At 41.7% G+C, this 18,669-nt stretch overlaps 1 protein-coding gene across 1 annotated transcript in view; it reads left to right on the forward strand.

The window, feature by feature from the left end:
* The window catches only part of LOC115209664 (protein mono-ADP-ribosyltransferase PARP14-like), a 730,077-nt gene that overhangs the window by 78,122 nt on the left and 633,286 nt on the right, over positions 1–18,669 (forward strand). Inside the window, exon 9 of the mRNA XM_036508891.1 lies at positions 1,380–2,828. Coding sequence (XP_036364784.1) covers positions 1,380–2,828 — 1,449 coding nt within the window. The remainder of the gene's footprint in view (positions 1–1,379; positions 2,829–18,669) is intronic.

Here is an 18,669-nt window from a genome sequence, read left to right on the forward strand (position 1 = left end):
CAAAATCTGAAACCAAAATTCCAGTGATGTTTATGGTCAATAAAATAAGTACCAGTTGAGCACTGGGGTTGATGTAATTGACTTTGCCATTGACCTGAAATTGCTGGCCTTGTGCCAAAATCTGAAACCAAAATTCCAGTGATGTTTATGGTCAATAAAATAAGTACCAGTTGAGCACTGGGGTTGATGTAATTGACTTTGCCACTCTCCTGAAATTGCTGGCCTTGTGCCAAAATCTGAAACCAAAATTCCAGTGATGTTTATGGTCAATAAAATAAGTACCAGTTGAGCACTGGGGTTGATGTAATTGACTTGCCACTCTCCTGAAATTGCTGGCCTTGTGCCAAAATTGAAACCAAAATTCCAGTGATGTTTATGGTCAATAAAATAAGTACCAGTTGAGCACTGGGGTTGATGTAATTGACTTAGCCACTCTGACCTGAAATTGCTGGCCTTGTGCCAAAATCTGAAACCAAATTCCAGTGATGTTTATGGTCAATAAAATAAGTACCAGTTGAGCACTGGGGTTGATGTAATTGACTTGCCATTCCTGAAATTGCTGGCCTTGTGCCAAAATCTGAAACCAAAATTCCAGTGATGTTTATGGTCAATAAAATAAGTACCAGTTGAGCACTGGGGTTGATGTAATTGACTTTGCCATTGACCTGAAATTGCTGGCCTTGTGCCAAAATCTGAAACCAAAATTCCAGTGATGTTTATGGTCAATAAAATAAGTACCAGTTGAGCACTGGGGTTGATGTAATTGACTTTGCCATTGACCTGAAATTGCTGGCCTTGTGCCAAAATCTGAAACCAAAATTCCAGTGATGTTTATGGTCAATAAAATAAGTACCAGTTGAGCACTGGGGTTGATGTAATTGACTTGCCATTCCTGAAATTGCTGGCCTTGTGCCAAATCTGAAACCAAAATTCCAGTGATGTTTATGGTCAATAAAATAAGTACCAGTTGAGCACTGGGGTTGATGTAATTGACTTGCCACTTGACCTGAAATTGCTGGCCTTGTGCCAAAATCTGAAACCAAAATTCCAGTGATGTTTATGGTCAATAAAATAAGTACCAGTTGAGCACTGGGGTTGATGTAATTGACTTTGCCACTCTCCTGAAATTGCTGGCCTTGTGCCAAAATCTGAAACCAAAATTCCAGTGATGTTCTAGTATTTATTATAATTAATAGAGATAGTGTTTACTTAGTATCAGTTAAATGTTGATTATATTTTCCTGTTTGCTAATGTATTATAATAATAACATATCACTTTGTCTTCAAATATTTTTCTCTCTTTACCCACTGAACTCCCCAGTTCACCCCTAATCCCTCACCAACGAAATGATTTTATCTTTTTACTTTTTCATAATTTAGTTGTGCTGGACGTTTGTAGAAGACGACATCAACTGGAAGGTATGAAGGTGAATGTTCAACCGTTCTGGGTACCATGTGAAGAAAATACCATTTCAAGCCAGCAAGTCCATGACTATTTACTACCTTCCCAGTTCCATCTGACTTTCTTACAGAAACATCAATTAGTATTTGATTCCAAGTTAAAGGAATTGGCTGAAGTAATTTGGAAAGATTCCAAGAGTAATAAACTCAAATTAAAATATTCTGAAGAAAATTTTGAAGAAATTGAAAAATGTTTGGAAGATTTATTAAATTCCATTACTGTTGAAATTATTTATGTTCCAGATGAAATTTTTGAAGACATTGTCAGAACATTTAAAAGTGAAGATGATAAGAAGTATTTTTATTTTGATTTCCGATATCATAAAGTTCATATTTTGGGATTTGATAAAAGTAGTGTAATTAAAATGAAAAAGAGACTTTTGGATAATCTTAGAACGGAACGTGAGGATGAGTTAAATATTCACGAAAGATGTATTCTGTCTGGTCTCGAATTTTTTGCGGATGCAGAAAGACAATTTGAAGGTCTAAAAGTCACAGCTGAAAGTAACAAAGTTATTTTTGAAGGCCAGTATTCCAAAGTAACTAATTGTCAAAAGAATATGTATGAAATTCTTCGGTCAATTGTAAAATCTGAATTGTGTTTGCCTTTAAATACTGGAATGATCATAAATAAAAAATCAGTGAAAGAATATCTTGATGAAAAACTGAGAAACAAGAAATGTATCGGTTCATGGGAAACGGGTGATGGTGATTCAGTAATACTTTATGCAAGTGATAAAACACATCTTTCACTTTTGGAAGAAATCATGAAAGAAACTTTTGTTGCCAATACACTGGATTTTGTAGACAAAATTAAGGATACTCCAATTCATGGAATGTGGCTGACATATTTTGAAAGTCTAAAAGAAGAGTTTCCAGATTTCTGTTTTTTTGGAGAAGATTCTATTGTTGCTGTTGATGCTGTAGTTAATGATATAAAAACCAAAATTGATAACTTTAAGCAATCTTTAATTTATGAATCTTATATATCGATGCCTCTTGAACATTTCCTCTTTCTTAAAGAGTTCAAAGAACAGGAAATCAATGACTTTAGTGGGAAACATAAAATTAAGAATGTGTGTCTCAAAGATAATAAGTTACACCTGGAAGGAACACAAAACCAAATTAGGAAAATGGAAACATTTATAGAAAACTTAAGAAAAGATATCAGCTCAAAAGAAGAAAACTTTGAAATGTTTGGATTTCAAGAATTTCTGGAAAATGAAGAAGGAAAGAATTTCTTATGTAAAATGCAGAAGCAATCTGAGAGCATAATATTAAATTCAGATTTAGGAAGTGAAACAGATGAAATAGTTAATTTTATATTGGAAAATATGGGAGAAGGTGCAGCAGCCATTGTGCAGAAAGGTTAGTAATACCATTTTTTATAGTTAATGTTTCTTTTTAGATCCAAGTGTGGTTGAGAAGCTTGCTTCCTGACCTTGTGGTTTCAGGTTCAATTCCACTCACAGCATTTTGGACAAGTGTCTTCTGTTATAGGTCAATGGTTGGCCAAAGCCTTGGGAGTGGATTTCGTTGATAGAAACTGAAAGAAGCTCATCATTTATATATACATGTGCGTGTGTGTGTGTGTGTGGGGGGGGTGAGTAGCCAGGTGTTGACAGCACACGATGGTTGTAAATCACCATCACACAAGTGATGTTGTGTCTTTTCCAGTTTTCCATGAAAAACATGTCTGACCATGGGGAAATATTCCCTCATTTGGAAACATGTGGCAATTGGCTACAAGAAGGACATGTTGGTAGTTCTTATTGTTGTTATTGTTATTATTCATTTACTCACAACAGATGAAACTGTTGGAAAGGAAAAATTCCTAACATCAAGCTACAACAGAGTAACCTTAGATGCCAAGAACCCTCCTAAGCATCCAAGCTGTCCCTAATAACACTGTTTTCTGGAGCTGTACTAAATTATGTGTTATGCCTATTTCCTCTATCCATCTGTTCGAATCTTTAGCGATAGTTCCCAATGCACCTATAACTACTGGAATAGATTTTACCCGCACTTTCCATAGTCTCTGTAATTCAGTGGTTGGGTCCTGGTACTTTGCTGTTTTTTTCTAAACCATTTATATTGACTTTCTCATCATTTGTGACTGTAAAGTCAATTATCTGGCACTTTCTATTCTCTTTACCTACTGCTACTAAACCAAGCCTTCTAGCTTCTATTACTCTGCCAGTCTGAATGTTAAACTCCCACAACATCTTTTATTTCTTACTTTCTAGTACCTTTACTAGGTTCATCTTCATATTATTAGTATAGTCAAATCTTAGCTTTCTACATACCTCTCTGTGGATTACTTTCCCTAGGTTATCATGTCTTTTCTTCTATTCTTTCTTTGCCATCATGTTACATTCACTTACTATATGAGTAACATTTTTCTCTTTTGATTTGCATAACCTACACTGGGAATCTACTTAGCTTTGTCTATTTTGGCTTTCGTCCAATTAGTCCTTAACCCACACAAGAACCGTTCCAGAATCAGAGATCTTACCCATCACTTAGAAACCTACTTCTGAACTATGATTGTAGATCCCAACCCAAAACGTTCCGAACTCGGAGTTCCCTCCCAACATATAAGAATTCACCTCTAAACCATGAATGTGGTTTCCAACCCAGTCTAAGGAACCAACATTACACCCAGTATGAACAACCCAGACCCTGGAATAACCAAAACTCTTCCAGTAGGCCACACCAACAACCCAGACTCTGGAACAACCAAAATCCCCTCAGCAGACAACATATCAACGGGGGAAAGAACCACACACACCAAAATACCGCAGATAGAAGAACCCCCAGGAGTAATTTTTTAGGCAAGGGCATCATTTTCCACGACACCAGATGGTAGATACCAACCCCGAAAAACCAAAAATAGTGAATCTCTCGAACCTAAACTTGTCGACACCACAAATAAAAATTCTTTCAAAAGGACTTAAATTCACCCCAACTCCGCAATATCCTAACCTGAGGGAAATACAGAATGACATCTCACACTTTTGCAGAAAATTACGCCTCTCAGAGGAATTTTTTGACAAAGAAACAAATAATAATGACGAATCAATGGTTCGTAACAAAAGCAGCTATAATCCCATAAAAGGCAGAAACAAAACCTTAGACAAATTTTGCAACTACATCTCAAACTTCCCTTATGGTGAACTCCCACAACCTAAACCCAAACCCAACACCAGTAAAAGAGAATGGGAAATCATCCATACGCTACGAGACAATCATGACGTCACAATAAAGGAAGCTGATAAGGGTAGTACGGTCGTTATTATGAATACTGAGCAATATAAAAACTCTGTATCTCACCTTTTAGAGGATACTACCTACTATGAAAGAGTAGTCGACTACCAGCAATCCAAAACAAAATTAAATTGAAGGCACTCATTTACCAACACCGGAATGACTTAACAGCAAAGGAATCCGACTACATGACAAACTTTAATTGCAAAACCAGCACACTCTATGGGCTTCACAAGAGTGAAATTATCACAGAAGCTTGCAAAAAGTCCACTTCAACCTGCATCACTATACCACATCCCACTGATCTCAAACTAAGACCAATAGTGGCAGGCCCAAGCTGTGAAACACACAGACTTAGCAACTTTATCGATATCATCCTAAAACCAATACTGAAACACATTCCAAGTATTGTAAGAGATGACCTGGACCTATTAAATCATCTCCCCAAACATACCGATAAAGACGTTTTAATCGTCTCCTTTGATGTAATAAACCTTTACACTACGATCCCACATGAATATGGACTGAAAGCCATTAAATTCTGGCTAGATAAATACCCCAATGAGATCCCGGAAAGAATAAAAACGAATTCATTATTGAGGGACTCAAATTTATTCTGCAAAGCTACTTTATGAATTTTAATAACACTTACAGACAGGTTTCAGGAACTGCAATGGGTACGAAAGTTGCCCCTACCTATGCAAACCTGGTGATGCCCTACCTAGAATCACATATTTAAGAAAAGTCCAAATATAAGTACGGCCAATCTTTCCACAAATACCTGTTGGAGAACTGGAAACGCTACTTAGATGATTGCTTCATCCAATCGTCCCACACACTCGACCAACTTATTGACTTCAAAAACCTTATCAACAGTGTAAATAACCACATCCAATTCACAATGGAATATAGTCAGGACCATCTCCCTTTTCTTGACATTCTAATCATTAAAAAAGGCGTTAACATTGAAACTGACATCCACTACAAATCCACTGATTCCGAACAATAACTTCTGTTCACCTCCAATCACCCGAAGCACACAAAGACAAATATCCCCTTCAACCTAGCGAGAAGAATCTGCACAATTGTCTCAAATTATAGAACACGAAATAAAAGACTCCGAGAACTAAAAGCAATTCTTCTCGAAAGACATTACCCAGCATCACTAGTGGACAATGGAATAGAATGGGCCAAATCAATTAACACTCAGGACTTACGAAAACCAAAACACATCCACAGTACAGTAAATAGCCTCCCCTATCTCTCAACATACATCCCAAGAAATGCAGAAGCTTACACTATTATATACAACAACATTCCACAGCTAAATCAAGACCCCTGGCTAAAAAAATTACTCACAGCTCATAAAATAATAAAAAGTAAGAGACAACCTAAATCCCTAAAAAAACCTACTCACCAATGCAAAATTACACAACACAAACCCACCGCCCACCGTCAAAAAATGTGGTCGTTCCAACTGCAGGGCTTGCATCCACCTCATTGAGGGATCAACGTACAAGTTCCAGTCAGGACATACCTTTATCATGAAAAATAATTTCACCTGCGCATCAAAAAATTTACTCTGTCATAAGGTGTGAAGGGTGCCACGAAGACTACATAGGGCAAACGAGCCTTACCCTCAGAGAAAGGATGATAGTTCACCGCCAACAACTAAGGGACCCCACCACAAGACAGATACCACTTAGTGGACACTTAGACCTCTGTGCACACAACAAGTCCCCCAAATACTTAGTTTCTTCACTATATCAATGCCCGGATAACACCACAAACCAAACACGAATAAATAGGGAAAATAATCTTATTCAAAAATACAGACCATAACTAAACATACTCTAACATACCCCCAGGCACACATCCAAAACAAACACACAAAGACACACATACTTGCACCATATATACGTACACACACAAATACATACTCAATACCAACACACACAAAACGCATAAACACACACACGCCACACAGACAAACCCAACACACATGGACACACATACGAACAAACACATACACACACTAGCACACATGCAACACACTAACAAACATTAACCACACACATACACACAAACACAGAGAAACCGGCACACATATACACACACATACCTACCAAATCCTAAAAACACACATCTATTTACACCACAATGGACCCTGGGACCAATCAAAAACGGCCAACACACACATACACATGTGTGTATATATATATACACACACACTCACACCGTTTTTGACCCCTATACAGACACACATATATACACACGTGCGCACAAACAGCACCATGACAAATACCAATCATGCACATTCATACACACACACACACACAAACACATGTATATGTATATACACACACACACAAAGACACACACACTCGCACCATATATACGCACACACACAAACACATACTCAATACCAACACACACACACACGCCACACAGATACACCCAACAGACATGGACACACATACGAACAAACACATATACACTAACGCACACGCAACACACTAACAAACATTAACCACACACATACACACACACTCAAACCGGCACACATATACACATGCCATCCTACCAAATTTTAAAAAAACACACATCTATTTACACCACAAGGGACCCTGGGACCAATCAAAAACAGCCCACACACACACACAAACACATGTATACATATATATACACACACACAAAGACACACACACTCACATCATTCTGACCTCCATACGGACACACATATACACACGCAGCACCATGCCAAATGCCAATCACACACATACATACATACATACACACACACACACACAACACCAAAACAATCACACACACGGTTGACAAACAGGCACGCATATACACACACCATCCTACCAAATTTCTAAAAAACACACATCTATTTACACATCAATGGACCCTGGGACCAATCAAAAACGGCCCTCACACACAAACACATGTATACATATATATACACACACACAGACACACACACTCACATCATTCTGACCTCCATACAGACACACATATATACACACGCAGCACCATGCCAAATGCCAATCACACACATACATACACCACACACACACACACAACACATGTATATGTATATACACACACACACAAAGACACACACACTCGCACCATATATACGCACACACAAACAAACACATACTCAATACCAACACACACCACACACGCCACACAGATACACCCAACAGACATGGACACACATACGAACAAACACATATACACTAACGCACACGCAACACACTAACAAACATTAACCACACACATACACACACACTCAAACCGGCACACATATACACATGCCATCCTACCAAATTTTAAAAAAACACACATCTATTTACACCACAAGGGACCCTGGGACCAATCAAAAACGCCAACACACACATACACATGTGTGTATATATATATACACACACACACAAAGACACACACACTCACATCATTCTGACCTCCATACGGACACACACATATACACACGCAGCACCATGCCAAATGCCAATCACACACATACATACATACATACACACACCACACACAACACCAAAACAATCACACACACGGTTGACAAACAGGCACGCATATACACACACCATCCTACCAAATTTCTAAAAAACACACATCTATTTACACATCAATGGACCCTGGGACCAATCAAAAACGGCCCTCACACACAAACACATGTATACATATATATACACACACACAGACACACACACTCACATCATTCTGACCTCCATACAGACACACATATATACACACGCAGCACCATGCCAAATGCCAATCACACACATACATACACACACACACACAAACACAACACCAAGACAATCACACACACGGTTGAAAAACGGGCACACATATACACACACACCATCCTACCAGATTTTACAAACACACAGACACATCTATTCACACCACATATGTATATACACACACACTCAAACCATTCTGACCTCTAAAGACCAATCCCCCAAATCATTGATGCTTGAGGGAGAGACAAAAAGGAGAAATTATTTTCAGTTCCACATTACTCCTCCTTCCCCCCACCCAAACACACCTACAGTGTCCCTTGAAATAGATAATATTCTTTTACGTTAACATGGTGGACAGGTCAGTTTTAGCTTCCCTATTATTATGTCAACCTTTTTGAACTCATAATATTCTTTGCGTGTATATCAATGTTCCACTGAACTTTTTAATAATTCCATCTGGAAATTATCTTGAGAATGTATATATTTGTTGTAATCTTTTGTGCCCGATATCTCAATGAACTTGCGTGAACTTTTCTATGTTCTTAACATGCTCTTGTCACCAAAGAATGTATATATATGTATTGTAGTACTCTGTTTCAACCAATATTCTGTGCGTGTTTGAATATACAGATACAATACCAATATCCCACTGAACTTTTTAATAATTCCTTCTGGAAACAATCTTTAACATGTTCTTGAGAATGTATATTTATGTTGTAATCTTTTGTGCCCAATATTTTAAGGAACTTGTTAAACTTTTTTATGTCCTTAACATGTCCTTGTTACCAAACACTGTGTATATGTAATGTAGCATTTTGTAACAACCAATAATTAACGCAACCAAATTTGTACATGTTACTTTTGACAATCTTTTTCCAAAGAGTGAAACCGGTAAAATAAATGAACATATTTTAAAATTGCATTTTCAAACCTTCTTCGTATATATATATATATATATATATTATATATATATATATATATCTAAAGACGAGAATGTGTGTCCGTCTGTCTGTGTGAATCCTGAAAATTGAGAACTACACAACCAATTTCATTCAAATTTTACACATGCCTTACTTAGGGTCCATATAGTGTCATAGGCCAAAAAACTTTTTAACTTCTGGCTAGTGTGAGCCCAGAGCAATATCATATCATCTCCACTATTTCAGTATTACGTGTCAAAAGTGAAACAATAACATCGCTTTATTGTAACGTCACATTCTTTCTCTTTAATAGTTTACTTTAGTACTGAAACAATTAAAGTGAAACTCTAATCTCACATATATACAGGCATACATACATATATACATACATACATATATACATACATACATATATACATACATACATATATATAATATACTAGCAGAGATACCCGGCATTGCTCGGTTACATTCAATTGAAGAATTAGACTTTTCTGTTATATATACATGGATACACACACACACACATATATGTATATTAATATAAATACATGAAAGTACATGAAGTTTGTTAAAAAAAGGGGGATCATGTATATACCTCCTGGCTGTTGAGATTATGACACCTCGTTGTAAACAATGTTCCTTGTTTTTCCTTGTGGAGCATATACAAAAAGGTTTCTTTTGGTTCCTACTCTTGAGCAGCCAACATACAGTTGCCCATGCGAGAAGCAGGGCTCTTCCAAGAGAAGACCAGCTACAGAGAGGGTTTGACCCTGAGATTTGTTAATGGACATGGCAAAGCTGACACGAAGGGGGAATTGCAGTCTTCCAAATGTAAATGGAATTTCTGCTCCTGATGGAGTAAGAGGAAATCTTGGAATAAAGACGTCATCACTTTTTCCACATCCAGAAAGAATGATCACCTCGATAACATGTGACATCATTTTCTTTATCACCAGTCATGTTCCATTGCAAAGTATTGGTGGTTCCAGATTGCGGAGTAGCATTACAGGAGTTCCAACTTTAAGTGCTATGTGTGGAGGTAGTCGAGGAGGCTCCAGTGAATTGAGAAATTCAGGAGGATAGTTCACAACTTCATTTATATCTGGAATTGTATCAACAGACTTGTAAGTGTGTATAGTGCCGGGAAGAGAATGCATTAGCTGTTGATTAATTTTGTTAACAGCGACGTTTTTTGGAGCTAATATTGCTCTTTCACACAGCCAATTGTGATTTTGGTAGTTTTGTGTGAAGTTGGGAAAGACTTTGTTTTTGAGGTCATCTACAGAATTAACAACAGAGGAAAATGACCACACTTCCATTTGTCCTGCAGCATCAAGAGGCATCTTGCCTTCACCAAGTCTCAAAATGTCCTGTGCAAACTTTGTGGACATTTTGTCGCCGTGTAGCAGAGCTCTCATGTTAGTGGTGAGACTGAGGATTGTAACATGATGCCACAGGGTAGAGGACTTTAGGCATGCTTGGACTTCATCTGCTCTAGTGCCTTTCGGAATGACAGGAAGAGTTTGCCTGAAATCACCTGACAACAGAAGCGTTACACCTCCCATTGGAGCCTGACAGTCTTGGATGTCTTTAAGGGCTCTATCTAATGCTTCCAAAGCTCCCTTGTGAGCCATAGTGCACTCATCCCAGACAATTAGATGACACATTTTAAGTACTTGTCCCTGATCTGAGCTTTTGTTGATATTGCATGAAGACATTTCGGATGCTGCTAAATTGAGAGGGAGTTTGAAAGTTGAGTGTGCTGTCCTGCCACCAGGTTACAAAGTAGCTGCAATGCCAGAGGAGGCTACAGCTACTGCAATGTCCTGATGCTGCCTAACTTCTGCAAGGAGAAGCTTTGTAATAAATGTTTTTCCTGTCCTTCCAGGAGCATCGAGGAAGAAGATTCGTCTCTCGCGTTGACATACACTGTTAAGAATAGTTCTGTAGGCCTGCAGCTGGTCCGGAAGTAGTTTAGGCTCATTTTCAACAATGTACTTTGAAAGCGCTTGAGTGTCGTAGGTTGTTTCACGGATGACAGCAGTGGGAAGGCTATTTGACCCTGACCTGAATGCTTTTGGCAGGCCATACGTCGACAATTCATTTACACCCAGTTTAGCAATTCTGTCTTCAATGTCAATGAGTGTTTTGTTATAGATTTCATTGCTGATACCCTCCATGTCAGGATAGAGCAGTTGAGCTTGGCGCTGAAAGTCTTCAACCGGGTTGTCTCTATATTTGAGCCATAGAGTAGCCGGATCCCACAGTTCGCATGCCTGTAGTAATACTGCATATAGTGCCCTGAGACTTTTAGGTGATTGTGATAAAGCAGCCTCTCCTAAAGTTGCATCCCATTGTGCACCATCTTCTAACAGACCTTGTCGATAGCAGGCTTCTCTGTATGTTGTGCAGACATGTCCATGAACGGTTTTTAGGACCTGGAAAGACGTTGGCCCTCTGACCTCATGCAGTAGTAGACGAAGGTAGAAGCACTCTTGTTGAGTGGGATGCACTGTGTATACTCGCCCAAGGCAAGTGTAAAACTTAATGCCAGGGTATCCATGAACATTTTGACCTGCTTTCCGTGGGGCCCATTTTTTACATTCCAAGTGTAGCACGATGGAATCTGTGGATACAGCAAGGTTTGAGCGAATGGATCCACTTGACAAAGCTTGAAGAATGCAGTGAGTGTGCTATCCCTTGGTTCATCTGCCAACAGAGAAGCATTAGCAACGGTGAAGTACACTCTTTGACCATTTTCCAGGTGCACTGCAAGCTGTTGAATGGCGGGGTGTCGTTGATGAATTGGAAAGCCAAAGATGCGCCAGAAAGCCTCATTGCTACTTATGTACCGTCCCACCTGATAATGCGTCGCCTCATCCTGGCAGTATTCTTGTTGAAGTCCAAACATTGCAGCGTCAGAACCCTTTTTTACATTTTTGAAAGCGTACTTGATGGATTTAACGGAGTTGCAAAACTCAACGTTGATGTGGGCATTGAAAGTCATTGACAGGAGTGGGCAGTATGGAACAATCCATCTATTATCAATATCGTGCTGTCCGATAATTGTTGTGAAACCTCCGTCTTCTAGTTTTCTGCGTTTGTATGATGGTTACCCATCAACACCTGTCTGAGTTTCTCTTAGGAACCTCCTTGGAAACCTTTTTGAACATATACTGTCCTTCAAGCATGGTGAGTTCTTGTTGAATCCACGCCCACATGGACCATGTACCATGTTTGCTTTAACTATTTCGTATAGTTCTTTGTCTAAGGCTGGATCAGGAAGCTCTGCAGAGATTATCTTGTCGATGTCATTGGAATTGATCTTCACTGAGAGCCAAAGCAGGATATGAGCATGTGGAAGGCCCCTTTTTTGCCACTCGACTGTGTACATGTCACATTGTATGGGCCCAAAGACTTGCCCTTATTGTATGAGCTCCATGAGAGAAATTAACTTCAGATGGAAAACTCAGGTGAGGAAGTCATGCTTGTCTTTAGGCTTTTGACCGAAGAAGAGTTCGGCCTGAATCTCCTTCCACTTGGGATTGCATGTGAAAGTTATGAATAGGTTGGGCCTGCCGTAATGGTGGACAAAGGTCATTGCATCCTGTGTTCTTTCATGCATATATCGGGGACTTCCAGTGAATGTAGAAGGCAAGATGCAAAGTCTTCCTATGTTTGTTGGAGCAGCATCATTGTTGATAGCATCTCGGAGATGGATGTAGCTGTCAGATCGCAATTTGTTTGATGTAACCTGATGAAACACAATCTCTCTGATTCCATTTTTGCGCACATATCGACTGCAAATTGATGAAACAGCTCTCGAGACTGGTGGAGGTGATTACAGCAGTTGTTTCGGGTCATAAATCTGTATGAGTAGAAGTCTATGGAGGATACTGGCTTGTTGAGATGTTCATTAAGATTTTGAGGATGTTGCAGTAGTAGACCGATGTGGTAGCCATCCTCACCGTTAACAAACAGAAGTGGGTATTGGAGTGAATCGTGTGTTTCACTAATTCATTGGAGGGTGGTGTCTCTGGGATTGTGCTGTTCACCGTGAAGGAGTACAGCTATTTCATTGCATGTGGATGCATTGTAACGGCCTGCATGTTCCCTAGATGGTCTTTTCTGGGCATCAATGATAACATTAAAATTTGATGAATCTTCTGTTTCCAAGGTATACTTGAAGATGCGTACGTAGCTATTTTTCTGGTGCAAAAGGTCTTGCAGTTGCATTATCAAGTGAAAGTTAGTACCTGTGGAAATGGAATTTCGCCGGGTGGCTTACTCATGTAAATTACCTACAAAGTACAGTTGAAGGAATTGAGGATCTTGATTTTCAGCAGGTTCGAGTGATCCTATCCTATGGTAAACCTGTCCCTGCACTTTGAAAGTTGGCATAAACCCGCCTTCTTGAACAACATTAGCGCCGAAAGATGTCATTTAAAATGCACAATTGTACTTCCGGATGTTATTCAGGAAATGTTTCGACTCTGTAGTTGTGCCAGCGTAGAGTGACTTTCAGAGCTGTGGTGGATCCTGCAGTGGAGTGAGGTTAACATTCCCATTAGCGCAAAACTTTGCAGGAGTTTCTCTTGACCACATCTTAGCATTGCCGAAATAGCAAGTGATGGAAATATCGCTAATGTTCATATCCGGGTGGCAATCATAATGAAATTTAGGGTTATATTGGAAAAACTTTAATAACAATCGTGAGTTGCATGTCGTTCAGAATTCTCGTGGGAGAGAACTTTGTTGAGTTGAAGTCTGCAGCATAGTACATCTCTGTTGTAAGGTGTAAGAAGCTCACGCAGCAGCCATCTTAGTAGCATTCCCGAGCAGGCGTGAAGCGCATTCGTTTTTCTACTCAGCAGCTCGAGTAGCAGCAGTTCAGGCAGCATCATCAGTTCGTCGGGCTTGAAATTGGAGTTCACTATCTGCAGCTTGCTCGGCAGCAGTTCAGGCAGCATCAGCAGTTCACCGAACTTGAAACTGGAGTTCAGTTTCTGCAGCTGGCACAGCAGCAGTTGAGGCAGCATCAGCAGTTCATCGAACTTGAAACTGGAGTTCAGTTTCTGCCGCTCGCACAGCAGCAGTTGAGGCAGCATCAGCAGTTCGTCGACCTTGAAACTGGAGTTCAGTTTCTGCCGCTCGCACAGCAGCAGTTGAGGCAGCATCAGCAGTTCGTCGAACTTGAAACTGGAGTTCAGTTTCTGCAGCTGGCACAGCAGCAGTTGAGGCAGCATCAGCAGTTCATCGAACTTGAAACTGGAGTTCAGTTTCTGCAGCTGGGACAGCAGCAGTTGAGGCAGCATCAGCAGTTCATCGAACTTGAAACTGGAGTTCAGTTTCTGCAGCTGGCACAGCAGCAGTTGAGGCAGCATCAGCAGTTCGTCGAACTTGAAACTGGAGTTCAGTTTCTGCAGCTGGCACAGCGGCCGTTGAGGCAGCATCAGCATTTCGTCGAACTTGAAACTGGAGTTCAGTTTCTGCAGCTGGCACAGCAGCAGTTGAGGCAGCATCAGCAGTTCGTCGAACTTGAAACTGGAGTTCAGTTTCTGCAGCTGGGACAGCAGCAGTTGAGGCAGCATCAGCAGTTCGTCGAACTTGAAACTAGAGTTCAGTTTCTGCAGCTGGCACAGCAGCAGTTGAGGCAGCGTAAGCAGTTCATCGAACTTGAAACTGGAGTTAAGTTTCTGCAGCTGGCACAGCAGCAGTTGAGGCAGCATCAGCAGTTCGTCGAACTTGAAACTGAAGTTCAGTTTCTGCAGCTGGCACAGCAGCAGTTGAGGCAGCATCAGCAGTTCGTCGAACTTGAAACTGGAGTTCAGTTTCTGCAGCTGGCACAGCAGCAGTTGAGGCAGCATCAGCAGTTCATCGAACTTGAAACTGGAGTTCAGTTTCTGCAGCTGGCACAGCAGCAGTTGAGGCAGCATCAGCAGTTCGTCGAACTTAAAACTGGAGTTTAGTTTCTGCAGCTGGCACAACAGCAGTTGAAGCAGCATCAGCCGTTTGTCGAACTTGAAACTGGAGTTCAGTTTCTGCAGCTGGGACAGCAGCAGTTGAGGCAGCATCAGCAGTTCGTCGAACTTGAAACTGGAGTTCAGTTTCTGCAGCTGGCACAGCAGCAGTTGAGGCAGCATCAGCAGTACATCGAACTTGAAACTGGAGTTCAGTTTCTGCAGCTGGCACAGCAGCAGTTGAGGCAGCATCAGCAGTTCATCGAACTTGAAACTGGAGTTCAGTTTTGCAGCAGCTGCAGCAGCAGCAGCAGTTGAGGCAGCATCAGCAGTTCATCGAACTTGAAACTGGAGTTCAGTTTCTGCAGCTGGCACAGCAGCAGTTGAGTCAACATCAGCAGTTCATCGAACTTGAAACTGGAGTTGAGTTTCTGCAGCTTGCACAGCAGCAGTTGAGGCAGCATCAGCAGTTCGTAGAACTTGAAACTGGAGTTCAGTTTCTGCAGCTGGCACAGCAGCAGTTGAGGCAGCATCAACAGTTCGTCGAACTTGAAACTGGAGTTCAGTTTCTGCAGCTGGCACAGCAGCAGCAGTGAGGCAGCATCAGCAGTTCATCGAACTTGAAACTCGAGTTCAGTTTCTGCAGCTGGCACAGCAGCAGTTGAGGCAGCATCAGCAGTTCATCGAACTTGAAACTGGCGTTCAGTTTCTGCAGCTGGCACAGCAGCAGTTGAGGCAGCATCAGCAGTTCATCGAACTTGAAACTGGCGTTCAGTTTCTGCAGCTGGCACAGCAGCAGTTGAGGCAGCATAAGCAGTTCATCGAACTTGAAAATGGCGTTCAGTTTCTGCAGGTGGCACAGCAGCAGTTGAGGCAGCATCAACAGTTCGTCGAACTTGAAACTGGAGTTCAGTTTCTGCAGCTGGCACAGCAGCAGTTGAGGCAGCATCAGCATTTCGTCGAACTTGAAACTGGAGTTCAGTTTCTGCAGGTGGCACAGCAGCAGTTGAGGCAGCATCAGCATTTCGTCGAACTTGAAACTGGAGTTCAGTTTCTGGAGCTGTTATAGCAGCAGTTGAAGCAGCATCAGCAGTTCATCGAACTTGAAACTGGAGTTCGGTTTCTGCAGCTGGCACAGCAGTATTTGAAGCAGCATCAGCAGTTCATCGAACTTGAAACTGGAGTTCAGTTTCTGCAGCTGGCACAGCAGCATTTGAGACAGCATCAGGAGTTCATCGAACTTGAAACTGGAGTTCATTTCTGCAGCTCGAACAGCAGCAGTTGAACCAGCATCAACAGTTCATCGAACTTGAAACTGGAGTTCAATTTCTGCAGCTGGCACAGCAGCAGTTGAGGCAGCATCAGCAGTTCATCGAACTTGAAACTGGAGTTCATTTTCTGCAGCTCGAACAGCAGCAGTTGAGGCAGCATCAACAGTTCGTCGAACTTGAAACTGGAGTTCAGTTTCTGCAGCTGGCACAGCAGCAGTTGAGGCAGCATCAGCAGTTCCTCGAACTTGAAACTGGCGTTCAGTTTCTGCAACTGGCACAGCAGCAGTTGAGGCAGCATCAGCAGTTCATCGAACTTGAAACAGGCGTTCAGTTTCTGCAGCTGGCACAGCAGCAGTTGAGGCAGCATCAGGAGTTCATCGAACTTGAAACTGGAGTTCAGTTTCTGCAGCTGTCACAGCAGCAGTTGAAGCAGCATCAGCAGTTCATCGAACTTGAAACTGGAGTTCATTTTCTGCAGCTCGAACAGCAGCAGTTGAGGCAGCATCAGCAGTTCATCGAACTTGAACCTGGAGTTCAGATTCTGCAGCTGGCACAGCAGCAGTTGAGGCAGCATCAGCAGTTCATCGAACTTGAAACTGGAGTTCAGTTTCTGCAGCTGGCACAGCAGCAGTTGAGGCAGCATCAGCAGTTCACCGAACTTAAGACTGGAGTTTAGTTTCTGCAGCTGGCACAGCAGCAGTTGAGGCGGAGTCAGCAGTTCATCGAACTTGAAAGTGGAGTTCAGTTTCTGCAGCTGGCACAGCAGCAGTTGATGCAGCATCAGCAGTTCATCGTACTTAAGACTGGAGTTTAGTTTCTGCAGCTGGCACAGCAGCAGTTGAAGCAGCATCAGCAATTCATCGAACTTGAAACTGGAGTTCATTTCTGCAGCTCGAACAGCAGCAGTTGAGGCAGCATCAGCAGTTCATCGAACTTGAAAGTGGATTTCAGTTTCTGCAGCTGGCACAGCAGCAGTTGATGCAGCATCAGTAGTTCATCGAACTTGAAACTAGATTTCAGTTTCTGCAGCTTGAACAGCAGCAGTTGAGTCAGCATCAGCATTTCGTCCAACTTGAAACTGGAGTTCAGTTTCTGCGGCTGACACAGCAGCAGTTGAAGCAGCATCAGCAGTTCATCGAACTTGAAACTGGAGTTCGGTTTCTGCAGCTGGCACAGCAGCATTTGAAGCAGCATCAGCAGTTCATCGAACTTGAAACTGGAGTTCAGTTTCTGCAGCTAGCACAGCAGCAGTTGAGGCAGCATAAGCAGTTCATCGAACTTGGAACTGGAGTTGAGTTTCTGCAGCTTGCAGAGCAGCAGTTGAGGCAGCATCAGCAGTTCATCGAACTTGAAACTGGAGTTCAGTTTCTGCAGCTGGCACAGCAGCAGTTGAGTCAACATCAGCAGTTCATCGAACTTGAAACTGGAGTTGAGTTTCTGCAGCTTGCACAGCAGCAGTTGAGGCAGCATCAGCAGTTCGTAGAACTTGAAACTGGAGTTCAGTTTCTGCAGCTGGCACAGCAGCAGTTGAGGCAGCATCAGCAGTTCGTCGAACTTGAAACTGGAGTTCAGTTTCTGCAGCTGGCACAGCAGCAGTTGAGGCAGCATCAGCAGTTCATCGAACTTGAAACTGGAGTTCAGTTTCTGCAGCTGGCACAGCAGCAGTTGAGGCAGCATCAGCAGTTCATCGAACTTGAAACTGGCGTTCAGTTTCTGCAGCTGGCACAGCAGCAGTTGAGGCAGCATAAGCAGTTCATCGAACTTGAAAATGGCGTTCAGTTTCTGCAGCTGGCACAGCAGCAGTTGAGGCAGCATCAGCAGTTCATCGAACTTGAAACTGGCGTTCAGTTTCTGCAGCTGGCACAGCAGCAGTTGAGGCAGCATAAGCAGTTCATCGAACTTGAAAATGGCGTTCAGTTTCTGCAGGTGGCACAGCAGCAGTTGAGGCAGCATCAGCAGGTCATCGAACTTGAGACTGGAGTTCAGTTTCTGCAGGTGGCACAGCAGCAGTT

The sequence above is a fragment of the Octopus sinensis genome, linkage group LG1 (assembly GCF_006345805.1).
Source record: "Octopus sinensis linkage group LG1, ASM634580v1, whole genome shotgun sequence".
NCBI lineage: Eukaryota > Metazoa > Mollusca > Cephalopoda > Octopoda > Octopodidae > Octopus > Octopus sinensis.